At 48.5% G+C, this 17,685-nt stretch overlaps 1 protein-coding gene across 8 annotated transcripts in view; it reads right to left on the bottom strand.

Annotated features, from left to right (window-relative positions):
- The window catches only part of RHBDL3 (rhomboid like 3), a 63,234-nt gene that overhangs the window by 31,541 nt on the left and 14,008 nt on the right, over window positions 1-17,685 (bottom strand). For 2 of the 8 annotated variants that reach the window (XM_064676421.1, XM_064676420.1), the window contains one exon: window positions 6,814-6,897. The exons of the other annotated variants lie outside the window; for them this stretch is intronic. In XM_064676421.1, coding sequence (XP_064532491.1) covers window positions 6,814-6,897 — 84 coding nt within the window. The remainder of the gene's footprint in view (window positions 1-6,813; window positions 6,898-17,685) is intronic. 8 annotated transcript variants of the gene reach the window in all.

Genomic DNA, 17,685 nt, shown 5'->3' with positions numbered 1-17,685 from the left:
GGAGATGCAGCACCACAAGTGAGGGAGATAATGACGTGATTAACGAGGCAGCACGGGTGGCAGGAGATGCCCTCCATTATGCCACAAGGCTTAATGCAAGGAGACATGTTTATAGACTGAGCCTTCTCCAGCTCTGCTTCTTCCTACTTTATTATTTATGTCAGTGCATTAAGACTAATGGAATAAAGCTGAGGCACTCTAAAAAGTGGTAGGGGATTTTTAGGCGCAAATACAATTTTTAATCTTGACCCAGCACCTTGCACACTTCACTGTTTGTTGTCCTGAGCTGCAGCTCAGGCTGGGCAGGCCATGGGCCAGACTGGAGAGTCACTGCCTGACATCCCCAGCCCAGCTCTGGTGCTGCCTGTCCCTCATTTCTGAGGCTGGGGACAGGAGACCACCTAGAGATCATCATGACCAAACTCACATGGGCAGTTAGAAAGTTTTCTTAAGTCCTGAGACGAGAGGTTTGACGCTTTCCAGAACTGCTCAGCGCTGGCCCCGACACCGTTAATATGCAAATGCCCAATCTCTTGCTCTCCCTTTTGAATTCCTCTAGTTTTCAGAGCTCCACAATCTCCTGAGGCAATGAGTTTTGCAGCCTAAACACTTTTCATCTGGATGGTGTAAGGCATTAAATATCCATAGTACCGGGACACATGATACTCTCATTTACCACCACAGAATTATTGTTTATGTGGTTTTAGACACGTCTTATTGGAGAATCTCAAAATCTTGTATTAATATTAATTACATTTCAGGGCTTCTACATTATGAGGAGACATAATGTGCAAGTCTCTTCATTCAGAACTGAGATGCAATACACTCTGGGTGGGATTGCTGTGTTTATTGCTGTCTTCAAGAGAAGACACAAACATGCACAGTCAGTCTCACAGCCAGGAGCCAGACAGGCTCTAATCACTATTGCTACAAGGAAAATATTAATAAAAACAAAGCAAACCAAAACCCAACACACAACAGGGAGCAGAGTTGTTCAGCTGGGGCTGTATTTCAGGCCAAGTTCCTGCAGTCAGATCCCTGCTTGCTCCCAGCTCAACTAATTGTACACAAAGTTTCTGACCAATTCTCTGCTGTGGACAATGTCACCTGTCACAGCAGCATCTCTGCTGGTACAGATGAGGCAGATGAGTTCTCATTCAAAACAGGGGTTGGGTCTGATACTACCTGGAAAAAGTTGCATAGGTGATACCAGCATGAAAGAGTCAGGGGAGTTGAAATGTTTCTGCTCTGTATGTGGACAAAAGCCCAAGGAATTATCTCCATCATAGGATGATGATGCACTTTCTGTCCCAGCAGTAACTCTGGAAAATGTTACACAGCAGCTGCTAAACTTAGATAGTCTTGAATCAGCAGGTCAAGGTAACTTTCATCCAAAAGATTTTGAAAAGTCATTACAAAAACTGATTTTCTGCAAGTCTGGGAACGCTGGAAGAACATCAAGATCTGCTTTTTACCTTTCTTCCAGTTTTGAATCAGCAATGCAGCCCTTCCAACCACAGCTCCAAAAGCCCTGTCCAAACACAGTGACACCCACCTGCTCCCAAAGCTGCCGGGCAGGAATGTAATGGGACACGGCAGGGCTGTTGGTCTGACAGCAACCCACAGCAAAGGAAGAGATGACTGACAGTGAGTAACACATACCTGAAGGAGGATTGGTCTAATATCAGTCAGGGCAGGCAACAAAAATCAGGTTGTGTCCAGCTGATATTACGTGGATGAGAACACAGCCTTGGTCAGGTCATGAGACAAGGTCAGGGGTGTAACTGCTCTCTGCAGGGTGTCTGACTGCACCACACAGCCCTGGCTCTGAGGACTTACTGTGACACAAACTCAGCCTGTCACACGCTCAACGTGCTGAAGTCTGGCCATTTGACAGGTCTCAAAAATAAAACTAAGGCAGAGAGAGTTCCCATCACATGGCAATGCCACTAATGGGGTCCCACGAGAATTCCTTCTCGCTCCTACCGGATTCTCATTTGTGACTTAGCAGCAGTCTGCATCATACTCACAGATGAGTTAAAGCAGCAAGTTACTAAGCATGAGCTGGGTCTTTTGGTAAATCTGGGTGCTTGCAAACAATACATATTACAATAAAAACAAAGAGACAGCCACCTGGCCCGGAGCCAAGAATGCCAGCCAGCTCACAGGACAGGGAATGCCGCCTTCAGCAGCAGCCACTGGGGGGAAAACAGCCTTGGTTGTTACAGTGACAGCGCTCAAGGTAACGATGCCTGCAGAAAAGGAACTGTGCAGGGTTGTAAATGAGGTGCCATCACCTCTTTGGCACTTTGTGACTGGTACAGTCTGACTGGCTGCACTGATGGGCTCAATTCATTATCTTGTGAAAGGGAAGGTAAAGCAATGACTTGATCACTGTCCAGAGTAACAGAAAACTGGCAGTACAGGAATCTCCTCTGAGACAAAGGTCAAAGAGGTCAGAACTGGGCAGCTTTAGATTAGAGTAAGTTGATTATTTTTTACTATTAACAAGTGAAATGTCTCACTAAAAGTTTAACAATTGAATTGCAAGTTTTCCTGGGAGATGAGGAATGGTCGAGGTCAAGCAGAAGATCACTCAGAAAATCCAGCCTTCATTACGAGAGAGTGGACAATCCAAACAGTTCCCTTCTCACCTGACTGCAGCTACTGGGGCTCAGAAAAACTTGAGCCAAACGGATGCTTTAAAGCCCCAACTAACAAGTGCCATAGCACAGGTACAGCCAGAATGACCCACCTCTGCTGGAAATCAAACTATGCTTCTGGTAAGAGCAACAGCCACAGAGCAAAATTCTTATTAAACAGACTGGGAAACATATTTAACTCATGCTGGTCTCACAGCTGGCTTTACTCAGCCAAGGGGACTAAGGAGCTGCCCAAGAAACTCCTCTGTTTTCCAAGCTGAACTGGAGCAGAAGGCAATGTCAGCCTTGTGAAGAGGAGGCAGAGGTACCACATAATTCCCTTGAAGGCACCTGGTGTTACAGTGCAAGGACACAACCATCTCAAAGGTATCACAGGCAGGCTGCTTCCCAACTGAGCTGGCAGCATTAATTATTCTCTAACTTCTACCATTTAAATGCCTGAGAGCAAGAAATCCTGGCTTGCATCTTTCCAGGGTGATCACAGGGGTTCCAGCTGCAGAAAGGAGCCAGACTGCTGGAAGCTGTGGTGCTTAGCATTGCTCCTTAGGAGATCTATCCAAATCAGGGCTGGATGACACCCAGACTGCAGGTTCCCTGCATGCAGGGCTGCATTGGTAATTTCTGCAGTGTTTGCACTTTCCCAGAGTCTGCTGTGTCAAATATACTTTGGTTTAAGGGTAGAAGAGATTTGTCCAAGTGCCAAAATTGCACAGTCACAAATCAGAAAAATCAAGCTGCATTTTGGATTTTTATATGCTCTTAGTGGGTACAAGAGACAAATGCAAGGCAAGGCACAATGTTTATGGAGTTCTGTCTGCCACAAGTTTTCAAATAGGCAGAAAATGTATCTGAAGTTTTAAAGCAAATCATGACTTAATAAACTCCACAACAGGAATGCAACTCCCTTCTTAGGGAGAAGTGCTGTCCATGCAGGGTTCCCAGCCCAAGCCTTGTTGGAGCACAGCAGTTCTGCCTGCAGGGGACCAAATGCAGGGCTGGCCTGGGGCTGGCTGTGTTCTGCAAGGTGCAATGTCTCTGTGGGGCAAAACACAATGAACAGGGAATCCCTTTTAACAAACCCTGACAAAAAACCAGAGCAGGGTTTGAAATCCCTCTTTGAGACAGTTAGCAGATAAAAGGGTCCTTCTTCCAGGACTGACAGGTCCTCACAGAGCCTGGCCCTGCCTGGGCTGTATCAGGAGCTCCTCTTAGGCTCAGCAGACAGCAGCAGATAGTCCCTTCACAGCCTCCCACACAGCAGAGCTCATGCTGTCAGTCAGACCTGCACTCATTCGCACAGCCTGTGCCTCTTTCCACCTCATTCCTGCCTCCCTCCCTGCTCTGATCACATTTCCCACGTGTGCAGGGCTCACACAGGCTTTCAGAGCACCTGCTTCCTCCCACAGGCCTGTCCATCCACTCTTCCCAAGCTCTAATATTGCCCTTTTGCTTGAACAGACTGGTTTGAATGCAGTTTAACCCCTCAGAGCTGAAGCCCCCCATGGGCACCTGGGGGCCAGCAGCCCTCCCACCTTGTTTCCTGCCACACTGCTCCTCCCATAGCCCAGGGTGGTGTGTGCACACTGCCAGCACAGGGGAGCTGCAGGGCCACAGCAGCCTGGGACAGCTTTGGCAGAGGCCTGTGATCCTTATTTCCTGTGTCTGCATCACAAGCACGGGCTTGTGGCTGCACTGAGAAACAACAGCCCTGGCTACTCCAATTCACAAGCTCTATTTCCTGGGTAACACTTAAAACACACATCCAAGTGCAGAGATGGTTTTCCAAAACTGATACAGCCTCAATGTGGATGATTTAAAAGAAGGAAGCAGAGAAGACACAGGCGACAACCATAATTACAGAGCCAGCATAATTAAGAGTATTCATGTTATGTTCCTCAGAAATGAGGAAATCAAAACAACCTCTGCAAAGAGTCACCTGAGAGCTGCAACTGCTGCAAACAAAGGGGAAACAAGGCAGGAGGGAGAGACAGAAACAGATGGAACAGGAAGGCTGGGGAAACACAAACCTCCTCCTATTCCTGTGCATCAAGCTGCATCTCTGGGAAGTGTGAAGAGAGTGGGGAAAAAAAGTCTTCTCACCTGCAAGGTAACCAGAGAGACAAATCCACCCCAAACAGTCCCACCAGGCTTCCACTGGGGATTAATCAGCCCATCAAGTGGGGCCAACTTCTAGCAGAGCATCCTCCCAGAGCACACTGCAGACTGCTGAGTGTGGCTGGTCATGGAGAAGGGAGTGCAGGGGCACAAAGGGAGGAGTGGGGAAGGGGCAGGAGGAGAGGGCAGCACAGACTGGCTGGGAGGAAGCCCAGATGAATGGAGAAAGGCAAGCAGGGAGGTGAATGAGCAAGAGGTGATGAATGGTGGGGAGGGCATGGCAGTTTTACACAGGGCAGAGAGCAAAGACAGACCTGAATGGGGAAGACTGAAAGATGGAAAGATGCCGCTTGAATGGAAGGGGAAAGAGGGGGAGAAATGGGGCAGGGAGAGAGCTGAGCAGCACAAAGTGAAACAGTGCAGACAGAACAGCTTCCCACATGGACTTGACAAGGCCTTAGACAGAGAGACAAGTAACACAGCGTGAACTTTAATCCAGGAGCAGAAAAGCTGCCTCGAGCAGACAGTGCGACCATCGCCTGTCCCGCAATAATCCCCCACCATCGGGCACCTTCTTTGCTCCCAGACAGCAAATTCTCATGAACCCAGAGCAAATCCAAAGGCAGCCCCAAAAGGTCAGGCTGCCCCCATCAAAGGGAACTGTAGCAAAACTGAGCCAATGACATGGAAACAGCCGACGGGATAAAGCACCAAGATAATCACCAGCAGCAGCCCAAGGGACGCAACTGTAGCATTGTTCTAAAGACAGGACAAGGTGCAGTTTCTGTGTGTGGTATTGGTTATCAGCAGTGTTATTTGCAAGGTTTGGCTCTCATTCATAAAGCCAAGAGAAACTTTTTCAAAACAAAACTTTTCCAAGCAAAGAGATCTCCTGAGATTTCACTCGTGCCAAGACTTTCCCGAGAATTTGCCTTAGCTTTGAACACTGTTTGTAAGATGTTCCTTCAGATCCTACAAGGCTAAAATAGGGGCTGATCTGTGCCTCAACTTGAGACTCTGTTCTGCCTCTTCTTTTTTGGTGCTCCTTGCACCAAGCAAAGGTAACAATACCAGTGTGGGTGATTTCAGGCAAAAAATGTGAATGCCCCGGACTCAGAGCACAAGCAGCACCTGATCTGAGAAAAACATAAGGATTTTCCCCCCTCCAACCCCCCAAAGAAAGAGTAAAGGAATACCTGAGAAATCTGGACTGGATTATCAATCCCTCTTAGAGAGGTCCAAAAGCATAAGGACAGAGACTTGGGATCTGGCCATTAGCAGTCAGGTCTCCAGCACACAGTGCACTGTGAAATGGTAATTTGTGCTCTTTATGATTCACAGTGGTACCACCTCCTAAGGAGTTCCACGTTTGAACTGGGAGACAGGCAAAGTAATTCACCCAATTACTGAGTTATGAATTACCAACCCAATTCACACAAAGTAACTCACCCAAGGATGCAAGAAGCTTAAAATACTACTGTAGCTGAGATGAGCTGCCTGTGCTCCAGCCCCCTGCATGACACACTCCTATATTGTCACCTAGTAACTAAATAATAACAATTCCAAACTGCCAAATACTAGAGGGGAGCTTTGAAGGAGGGGGGAAGATAAAGGTCAAAGGAAGCAGCTAAACTTGGTGATATCCACAGGCAACAAGGAAAGATGCCCAAGTGTGGGAGTGTCTCCTGGAAGCAGCAGGGAGATGAAGAGGTGGGTGTGGGTCTGTGCAGGCACACACAGCAGTGCCAGAGGGGCACAAAGGGTCTCCCCAAGGGCTGCTCTGCCAAAGCCTGAACATTGCAGCTTCACAGGCCAGCTGAGCCCATGAGAAACCACTGCTGCAAACAGAAGAGTGCCTTGGGTTTCCATCTGCCAGCCTGGGCACAGGGAGATTGTGTTACATGTGGCACTGGGGAGAAGGGAGAGAGAATATGAGTAATTCTCAATTCAGTAAAAGGAGTGTGAGCTGTGCAGCTGCTGCAGTGCAAACAAGTCCTACCAGCACTAGCTATTGCTTTGGGTCAGGAGATCATACCATTGCAGCCTGCTTCCTGACTTCTGCTTCATCCCAGCTGCTCTCCTCTTGCTTTAGTGCCTGCCTGCAGGAACAGCTAGCTCTCTGGAAAAAATCCAAACACAGGGAGGAGAGAGAGGTTACGTGTGCCTGAGGGAAGTGACAACACCAGGCAGGTCACTGCTTAATCTAAAAGCATTCAAGGAGGGTCAACACCTACTAAAAATAAACACATAAATACATACACACACACACACACTATGCAGGAGAAGGATTTACTCAGATGGGACAGCCAGGCGTGCTCGGGGTTCCTGGAATTTGCATCTCTGGAAAACTGGCAGCTATTCCATTTTAATCAGACAGACTTGTGCTGCCAATGGCTGGGAGCTGACAAGTTATCCTCCTTCCAGGAAGGGCTGCTGTAGTAGGGACCAAAACTGCCCTCTCTTCTCCATGGCACAGCCAGCCTGGGGACTCCAGTTCTTTCCTGCTCCCCAAATCTAAATGTCCCCTATCAGACAGTCAAGGCAATGCCACTGCCACAGGCTGGTCGGTCTTCTTATGTAAATGAAGCCGGGGTAATTGGGACAGTTACAATCAGTCCCTGACAATGTTTGCTTTTGTGCACACCAGTGGTAAATACAGACTGAGCTGCTTTCTAAGAACTGGGTGAGGGGAGAGCTGCAGGGAGGGACACAGCTCAGCTTCTCACAGGGCTGATGAGGAAATAAGAGCTGTTTAAACACAACAATGCTCTCAAAAGTGTCGAGCCGATGGGCAAGGCAGGAGGCAGATGCTGCAAATAAAAGTAATTGGCTGGAAGTCTCAGAAATATTCTGGGAAGCACAGCCACTGTGGCAGGTCTGTGGAGCTGTGCCCCTGCATTACAACCTTCATTCCACAGACAGAAAACTTCCAGAGCATTTATCCCCCTCAGGATCCCAACCACAAGATCCAGAGCTCCCAGCAGAGCCAAGGCTGGACAGGACACAAACAGCTCAGGCAGAGGAATTGCTGGGAGTCTCCAGGCTGCAGGAGCACAGGGGCTGGGCAGGATCAGTCACTCCTTTGCCGCAGCCCCATGAATTCCCAGATATGCTCTACTTTTGTTGTGCCCTTCAGGGCCCACTCAGCAGCCGTGGAAGAAACCTAAACAAAAAGCAACGGCCCCCTGAAACCCTGTCATGCAAACAAGACTCTTCCCACCCATTGCCACAAGGCCTGAATGGAGAGGGACTGAGCCCCCCCTGCCCAGCCCTGCCTGGTGGTCTTTTTGTCTCGTGACCTTCCCCACACAAACACAACCCCACAACAATCAGACAGGCAACAGAATGCGCCAGTCTCGCCTTTCCCAGCCCTTCAAGGCAAGCTGGGCAGGGAAGGGGGGAGAGCTGGGGAGGGCTGAAAGGATCTGGGGATGAAGAACTGATAGGATGGGCAAGGAAACACCAAGCAATGTTTTAATTTCTACTTGGACAGTCCCACGAGCCAGGATAAAAATGGTTTTAATGAAAGAAACAAAAGAAATGTCATCTCAAATGGCTTAAAGGGACATGGGAATACCAGCCAGAGGGATTTCCATACCCAAATAAATAAATAAATAAACAATGCTTCTAAACCCTGCAAACATCTTTTAATGTTCCCTCCAAGAGGTCCACAAAATCAAGCCCCTTGATGCAAACTCTGCTGGCTTTACTTGGCTAGTTTTGAGATTTAAAGTCTGAGATGGATTAGGTATAAAGGTTTCCCTTTAGGCTGGGGGAAGACTATTTTGCCATTGCTGTAGCTGTAGAAAGCAGCAACACACATGGAAATCCTTCCTGGTGTGACACCTTCAAAGCACAGCTTGTCCTGAACAGGGAAAAAGAGAGTCCTCAGCTGTGGTACTGACAGCCAGGAGGAAATGTGCCCCCAGGCCCCAGAGTGCCCTGGTGAGGTAACAGACACCTTTTGGCTGCTGCAGGACATGTATCACCTTTGGGAATGAGCAACCAGGGTTGCCAAGGACTTCTTAGGAGCAGATCAGGAGACCAACCTGGTAAGAGGAAACTCCTCACCCTCTGAAATGCAGAGGGATTCTCCCATGCTCCCCGGGCAGACACTGGAAGAAATACAGACTCCACGGGCAAGGAAACCCAGTAAAATAAAATGAAACACAATCTCTCAGAGCCTGGATTCAGGGAGCTTAGCAGGGCCCTTGGCTACGCTTCAGGGCACTGAAATACATCCCAAGTACCTTTACAAGGAAAGGAGGCCGTGCTTTTGCCAAAAGCCGAGATCTGTGTCCCATGAAATCCTGGCAGCTGAGGCAGTAACAGAAAGCAAAGCCATGGGGAAGCACTGGTGTGATTTACAGACACATTCAGCCACGTGGGGAGAGTGACACAGTGAGAAGTGACATCTCAACTCCCCCTGCCAGCCCCCCAGTGCTGGTATCGTTACCACAGCCTGAACCAAACCACTGCAACGACACAGTGAAACCAAGCAGGTGTGAACTCACCTCCCTGGGAAGGTGCAGGTGCTGTGAACACACAGAAGGTGCTGACAAAGGCCACGTGCAGCAGCTGGGTGCAGGAGGCCTCCCCCAAAGCCAGCACACAGTGCACAGGCCACATCTGGCCTGCTGTGCTCGGTGACAGGGCACGGAGCTGCAGCTGAGTCTTGCCCATGGCCTGACATGAACTGGAGTCAGCGGCAGAGCAGCAGCACTGAGCTTGCACATGACTGGCAAACTTCCCACAGCAAGGATACTGCCTCCTGTCAATCCACCCCAGCCCTAATCCTCCATGGAAAGATCCCCTCAGCACCGTGCTAAGAGGCAATCTCTCAGGGCAGACGTTAACAATTAATGATAGTGGAGATGACAGAGGAAGGGACAGATGGAGAACAGATATAACCAGGCTCTGCTCATCACAGTGAGTGACTTGGAGGAGCTGGACAGGAGATATAAAGACAAGATTTTTAGTTTTGGTTATCCCTCAGTGAAGTACCACACATTAGCATGCTTGGGACAGCAGAAAGCAAGCCAGGCCAACTCCCATGGCCATCACCCTCTTCTCTCACCATTTCTATGCCAGCAAATCTCACTGCATAGATAAATATTTGTTGTAGTAAGTAGGGAAGCACAATATACTGGTTGCTTAGCTGAGGTTAATTCCTGTCCCATCCCATCCTATTTTATTGCATTATAAAAGTAATTATAATGTACCATAGTCTTTATTATGTCAATGAAAATTATATGGACATTTTCATTGACCAGTGTTGCTTCCTCCAATTCTCACTCTACAGAGTTTGGAGGTACCTAAAGTAAAAATTATTTCAGAAACTGCCAGCTGGTGTCACCAGAAGAAGCAGGTCCTAGTGAACAGCTCCATTCACTCCTTCCTTCCAAGGCTTTGTGGTCCTGCTCTCAGACAAGCTGAAGTGAGAATCCCTCCCACACCAAGGAAATGGGGCAGTCTAGATAAGTTGGATCTGTGGTGGGGGCTGAGGGGAAGGAGGGGAATTTCAGATGGAAACACTGCTCAGCCTGACCCTGGCACACATCCCTGTGAGAACACACCAGGCAGAGGTGGGTGCAGCACCCACAGAGCTGCACATTGTTACAGCAACAGCAGACTTTCCACAGCCAAACTCTACTGCACCGAAATCCTCAGCATCTGGTGGCCAAGGAAGACACTGGCAAAGACTTTTTGCCTGACATGAAAGATGTTGGCTGTTAGCAAGGCTTGGATCCAGCACTTCACCTTAGAAAATATTAAAATAAACCACAGAAGCCTCAGGGGAGAAGGTGATTTCAGCCTGGATGTTCCTTTTGCCTTGGCATAACTTTATGGTGCGTAGCACAATATTCTCCCGGTGTATCTGCTGCCTCCCCTTCAGCCCAGGCTGCCAGGAGTGAGGAAGAGCTGAAGGATTTGTCTCTCAGTGCTAAAGGGAAAAGCAAGAAGCAACAGTGTTTTCCTTCACAACCTCCCGTGCTTGAAAAATTAAATTTATCACACGAATGCTCTCCCAAGGAAGGGGTGCACGTTGTGTGAGCTTCCTTTAATGAAACCCTCGGCGAAAGAAATTGAATATTTCTGTGTCTGCATGCTAAAAGAAACACTGTAAAATTAAAATCAGTAGAAGTCCTTTCCCTTCTGAAACCAGTAATGAAATTAGAGTGGGGCCTGAAGGAGGCAAATGAGGCCCCTTCAGAGGGACCAGGATTTCAGCTTGTGTTTAAAACCCCACAGTGGCAGATCTGTACTTATTTTAATGACCCACCAAATCCTTTTAGTCCTCTATATCCCTCAGTGAAAGCCTAATAATGAAAAATTATCTACTAGAACTTGGCTTTTCCTGAAAAACAGTATCTGAGCAGATCTCCAAAGACAGCTATTTCTGTGGATACCACAAATTGGGACTGCAATACTCTGTTTTCGGATATCATTGCGTTTCACATTTTCACAGCTTCCTTGGAATAACATTTGATACAGAAAAAGCTGAAATGATACTCACAGACAAGAGAACAGCCAAGCCTCTGAAACCACAGGGCCTCTCCATTTGTATTGCTTTTGTAACAAATATAGCCTGAGTCACAAAATTCCAAGTAAGAGATCCTCAGGAGACCAAAGCAAACCAATGCCTTGCAACATGAAATGCATTCATTTTTATGAGCATCAAATTCTGCCTGCTAATGGCTCAGTCATCCTCTGCAGCTCCCAATTTCCATTCCCAGCCTGCAAGCTGCCCAGGAGCCAGGGGACACGAAATACAGGAATACATTAAATCTGAGAAAGGAGCCTCATGTCCATCGTAACTCAGCTTAATGGCCACGTTTTCTTTGGGAGCAGCAGCTGAGCCCTCCCTGACCACCACACATCCCAGATGCAGAGCCCTGAACCCTCTACTGTAACTGTGCTTCACACAAATGAATCCCATTCAAGCCCTGCACAAAGAGGGGATTCCTTGGAGTTACCTTTTTACCAAGTCACTAAAGCTCTTGCTATTTTACATGGACTAAATTCAAAGGCCTGAGCCTCACTGTGGAAGACAGTTTATCTGGACATACATTAAAATCCTGGAACACTTTGTCAGTCCTTTTGCCAAGCCAGGCAGTATTACCAGCTGTAATGTAACAGCAGTTTTGATCTTGTAACAGCCGGAGTGGTGCCGGTACAGCAATTATTCCTCCTGGAACAGAACCATGGCCTGATATCACACCTACAATTCAGTCTTTTTTACAGAGGAGAGAGAGAGAGCTTCTCAGCAGCATGTGCCCCTTCATCACCCTCTCCAGTGCCCAATCCAGGATCCATTACAGCTGGCAAGGAAAAAGGCTTCTATTTTAAGCTTGTTGAAGAGGCAACTGGGTGCTGCAGGATGGACATGGGGAAAAGACTTCTGTAAACTGGTTCTTCTTTTTCTCCACTGGGCACCACACAGGCAGACAACACCATGAGGAATGAGAGGCAATCTCATGATGAAATGGATTCAATTCCTTCTTTTTAGGTCTGTAGCAGCCTGTCCCCCATTGTAACGGGGTATGGCCACTGATCTTCCTATTCCATGTTCCCACCTGTGAAACTAAATGAGCTGGTACTGGAGCACAAGCTTTGAAGCCCTGGAAGAGGAAGGGCTATTGCAGTGCTGAGTAAGGCCAATTCCCTACAACCCTACACCATGGTGGTGGGACAAGCAAAAACCCTGAGGGGCAGAAGAACGTGAAGGAAACTGAAAAGCTCAGAGAAAAGATGAAAGAAACTGTACATGGGAATTTAATACTGCTTTGAACAATTACTGAGCAGAAATCCTTCCCCGAAGTGACAGAACTGCAATTAGCAATCAGGGACTCTGGGTCTGGCATCCAGGCTCTCAGGCAAGGCCCACACCTCCCAGGAGATCCAACTGCAGGGCTTACTCAGAGCCATCTCACAGGCATCAGCAATATTTCAGAAAGGAAGGGTAGGAGCTGTTAGCTGAGCAGTGGGGAGGAAGCAAACACCACTTGTTTATTCACAGGTCTTGCTACTTGAACCTTTTGCTTCCATCAGATGTCACAGTGATAAGTACCTGTTTAAGAAAAAAAATCAGGAACAAGAGCAAACCCACCCCCTGCAGCTAATCCAATTAAGACACGGGATAAAGTTGTAGAGGTTAATCAGATCTGAGCCTTTGGGTCTCTCTCTGCTGCTGCTTAGTGACATATCTGGTGAGCAACACCAGCGAGAGGAAGGCCAGCCAGGAGCACCAAGGACCTGGCCAGCCCCAGGAGACAAGTGCTGCTGCTCCCCCCTTTTCTGCTCCATGGGGCAGCAGGCAGAGGAGCACAGGGCAGGGCAGCCCCGTGGGAGGGCTGCTGGCTCAGAGTTTGGCTGTGCCCTTGAGCCTCCTCAGGGGCCAGGACGCTGTGACCGATGGGCTGCATTAGACACCCCCTGCAGCAGAGCAAGGTGTGTCTGCAGGGCTGTGCCAGGCTGGAACCAGGATGGAAATGTACTCAGCAAGGAAAGTTCTGCCTGTACAGCTGCAGGGAGCTCCTCTGACCTTGTGCTTCATGAGCTGGAACTCTGTGTGTGCCCAGCCTGCAGCAGGGCAGGGGAGGGCTGTCCCTGCTCGAGGGGCACCAGCACAGACACCATGTGGGCTGTCACGAGCAGCCAAAGGAAAGTTGAGCTGGGCTTTGCACTGAAGCAGCTCCACCAGTGCTGGAGGGACAGGGTTCAGTGCTGATATGGGAATGCTGCTCCTGGCACACTCCTGTAACATCCTGCCTGCTGTCTGGCCTGAAGCCTGGCCTAAAGCTACCTTGCAAAACTGCTTTCCCCAGCTCACGCCTTCCTGTACAGTCAGATCTGCTCTGCCCCTCTCCCTCCTCCTCCCTTTAGGGCAAAAGAAGCCTCAGCCCTTCTTGCTTAAAGCAGCACCTGCACCTTGGGGGCAACAACTTGCTGTCCCCACCACCACAGCCCTGGGTGCAGGACAGTCAGCAGGGAAGGATGGACCTGCTCTGGAAGGTGCCCTACCCCTTGGCCCACCAGCCTGGGCTCAGCACAGAAGGGCACACACAGTGGGGAGAAGAAACTTCTTCCATATCCATTTCTTCTGGGCAGGGAGCACACCTGGAGCAGAAATTCCCCTTCTCTCCTGGACAATACCTGCCAGCCTGTCAGGAGGACAGATAGAGCAGGGACTCCCGTGGGATGGCAGAACTGGAGTGACAGCAAGATGATGAAAGGTGTGTAAGCACCATTCTGACAGTGATGCCAATCTCCCTGGCTGCCAGAAATATTGTCTCAGGCAAGTGATTCCTAATCCATGACCACCATCTTCCCCCCAGAAGGGAATTGATACCACTCTACCACACTAGACTTTGCCAGCCCCCTTTGTTAAATTGTCCCTTCTTCTTGGTAAATTCCTTAATCCAAGGACAGTGATTGCCACTGTTTTTCAGTTTCTCAAGGGAACTAAGATCTGTTGCCCCCAAAATCAGAACTTTTGCCCTTCCTGAAGGAAGTTTTATCCTTCCTTTATAGACAAAAAGTTTTATAGCACTCAGCTATGAGGAGAAAAACTACATTTTCATTCTCTGGACTTGAAACACAGAACATTTTAGATTAAAAATAGCTCCTTTTTTCATTGTCTGCCAGATCTGGGAGGGAGGTGAAAATCCACAGGGACTTGATTTGATGCGTGAAAAGGAGAATTCTATAGCAGTGAGTATGCACACTCTTATTTTAGGCTAATAATAGCTCTGCAATAATACTTTGCTTTGTGGAGAAAACCAAAGCTTGGGATAGAAACACGCTGGCTGGGGCTCTGGTACTGAGTACCATGACAACCCAAGCACATCCCTCAGAAAAGGGGGGGGACGACACTTTAAAATAAATAAATAAATGAATAATTGACTCTAATAACAATAATTGACTCTAACAACACAGAGTTAAACATCCAGTACAAGAAGCTACTGAGTAATGCAGGAGGGATGGGAGAGAAGGAGGGTTACCTCAGTAATTTGATTAAGGGGGAAGAACAGCCAGTCATTCCCTTTCCCTGAATCAGTGTAGGATGACAGAGGCTGGATCATCTATCCAATGTTGATAAGTGCCTGGCCACTGGCAAGGAACACAACACCAGAGCACTCAGAAACATCCCTCCTCTGATGTCAACATCCCAGCTGGCACAGGCTGAGCAGCCTCAGCACAGGGGCAGGTCCTGAGCAGGGCTGTTTGCCTGCTAACAGCACAAAACCACCTTGGGGCTCCCACTGGGAAAGAGCTCATTTAGCTGCACCTCCCAGGGAGCAGAGAATGACCTCAGCCAGGCTCCAGCACTGGCACTGCAGAGAGCACCTTCCCTTGAATGAACTGTGTGCGTAACTCAGGGAGGGTGGCCTACGAGAAACCACCCGATGCAGCTTTGTGTAAAACCTCCACCCACACAGCAGCTACATAATTAATAAGGATGAAGGAGAACAGTATCCCAGGCTGGTGTTCAGGTCCTCAGGGATCAGCAGAGCTTGTTATATTCTGTTCAGCCTGAGAAGCCAGCAAAAGGGACACACTTCACACATGGCACTACATGCTTGGTCATTAAACACAGGCTTGGAACCCATAAAGTCACTGCTGCTTGCAAGTGTGGAGTAATTTTTTACATAAACTTGTTTGTTTTGCAGTAAGCGCAAAAGTTAATTAGTTTTCATAGTTTTATTACTCCACATGGTCAAATAACAGCCTGGAGCTTCCAGTCAGCTGGAACTGCAGAAGGCCCAGAGAATTCTTACTGTGCTTTTCAGGACTGTTCGCTGGGCTCATAAATCAGCAGCTGGCACATGGCTCCTCTGCCCCAGCTTTTCTTGGCCACCAGTACCAACACTAAAGGACCCCATAAATCAGTGCAGCAATGGCAGCTCAGCTCATGGGCCACAGAGGGAATAAAGGTGGAAGAAGCTGTTTCAGACACGAGACAATTCTTTGGGAGGCATTTTGGCTATCACCACCCTGGGGGAAGTCATCCAGTGCACCTGTTTTGTTGAAGGGGACTCTGGCTCATAGAGCCCTAGAGGAGACAACACCAGAATATTTAACATGTGGAAGGCACAAGAGCAATCCTGCACACACACACATCTACCAAGGACCTGCCCAAATAGTTCCCAAGGCTGGCAAGTCTGAGAGTGATAAAGCAAACTTGCAGCTCAATAAAGATTCTTCAGACACTTTATTTAGGTTGGAAGGAAGTTATTCCTCCAGTCCTGGTCTCCAGGCACAGCTCAGAGACCAAAGACAGCAGCAGCAGCAGGACAATCTCCCCTGCTCTCAGAGCAGTCTCCTCCCAAAGGGGCTCCTTAATGCACAAATCAATGCAAAATAAATCTTTCTCCGAGACCCAAATATTATTGTCTGAGGACACACGAAGGAAAAATGTTTGTGCCGTCCCTGCTGACAGGGAGGAGAACCCAGAGACATAAATCCAGGACTGTGTGCGAAAGCAACTCCTCCATCAGCAACCAGGGAGCTGAGGGAAGAGGCAGCAGCTCAAACAGAAGAAAGAACCACAACAAACACTTTGATTTTCCTCCCCAGTGCAAACGACCAGGCTGAAAACCAACATCCTTCCATGGAGGCCACTGCCTGCAGTGGGAAAAGATGCTCAAGGCCCACTTCCCATTATTTCTCAGTGTGAGGGTAAGTAAATATGTGAGAGGAGTGGCAGGAAGACATGCATTTGGCTCTGGTTCAGAGCCAAGGGGCAGAACTAAAAACCTACTTTGCTTTCTAAATCCCTTAGGGCACGTCCCCATTCTGGTACCAGCCCCAGCAAAACATACAATCCATGTCAGACACATAAAGCATCCAGGACAACAGGCACACTTGTTTTCAAGTGCTTTGCTAGACCAGGTCAGAGCACACAGGATCAGCTCCTCCAGTAGTTCTTGTGAAACTTTTTTCTGTTTTCCACCTTCTATAATATTGATCCTCTCTCTGCCAAGGGTAACCATGGCCACATCTCACTGGCTTTAGGCTGCCACCACCAAACACTTCCATGCAACTGGACATGACACACAAGTGCTACACAAACCATGGTCTCCATCATCACCTGTACCTATCGGTGAAGGACCACAGAGGCAGGGAGGTGCTTCCTCAGGGGACACTGCCCTGAAGAAGTGCATGAAACCAGAGGTTTGATGATCAATAGTCACAAACAGCTTTGCCTCCAGCAGCCTCATTTATCTTTTCCTCGTGCAACTCAGGATACTCCAGAGTATTCACTCCTCACAGAGTACATTCAGTATCAAAGCACACAAAGAACAGTCCTGGGGGTAAGATTGATCCTGCTTGTTTAACATCAGCTCCACACATCCTTACTCTTCTCACCAGCAACACAGGGTCACTGCAGACAGCTGTTCCTAAGCAACAGGACCATACACTTCGAACACATTCTCTGTGTCTTGCTAGTGCTGGGTTTTACTTCTGGAGCTGAAGGAATTAAAGGTCCAGGTGAGACTCGGTGTCATCACAAACATTTGGGACTTTCACTACACATTTCACCAAGACATGTTGACTCTGGTCAACAGAATATCCCTGGGGTCACCATGAGCAGCTGAATCAGGGTTGATGGCACTGCTCAGGAGTCTGGGAGAGAGAAAGGAGTGACTGTCCTGGGTGCTACAGCTAGAACAGGCAAACACTGCAGGGTTTGAGTCACATCAAAATCCAGAGCATCCAGAGATCAGCTTTCCTCACAGCCTGTATGTACAACGGTGCAGGAAAACAGCCCATCAGCTCTGTCTCACGTACCAAAGTGATTTCAGACCAGCTCGTAGTACAGAGCCTAGTGAGGAGGAGAGAGGGATCACAGCTTCCTTGGCTGCTGTCAAACTCAAACCCACTGCTGCATTTCATTTGCAAA

This window comes from Pseudopipra pipra, chromosome 19 (assembly GCF_036250125.1).
Source record: "Pseudopipra pipra isolate bDixPip1 chromosome 19, bDixPip1.hap1, whole genome shotgun sequence".
NCBI classification, from domain to species: Eukaryota; Metazoa; Chordata; class Aves; order Passeriformes; family Pipridae; genus Pseudopipra; species Pseudopipra pipra.
This window is presented reverse-complemented; position numbering and strand designations above follow the sequence as displayed.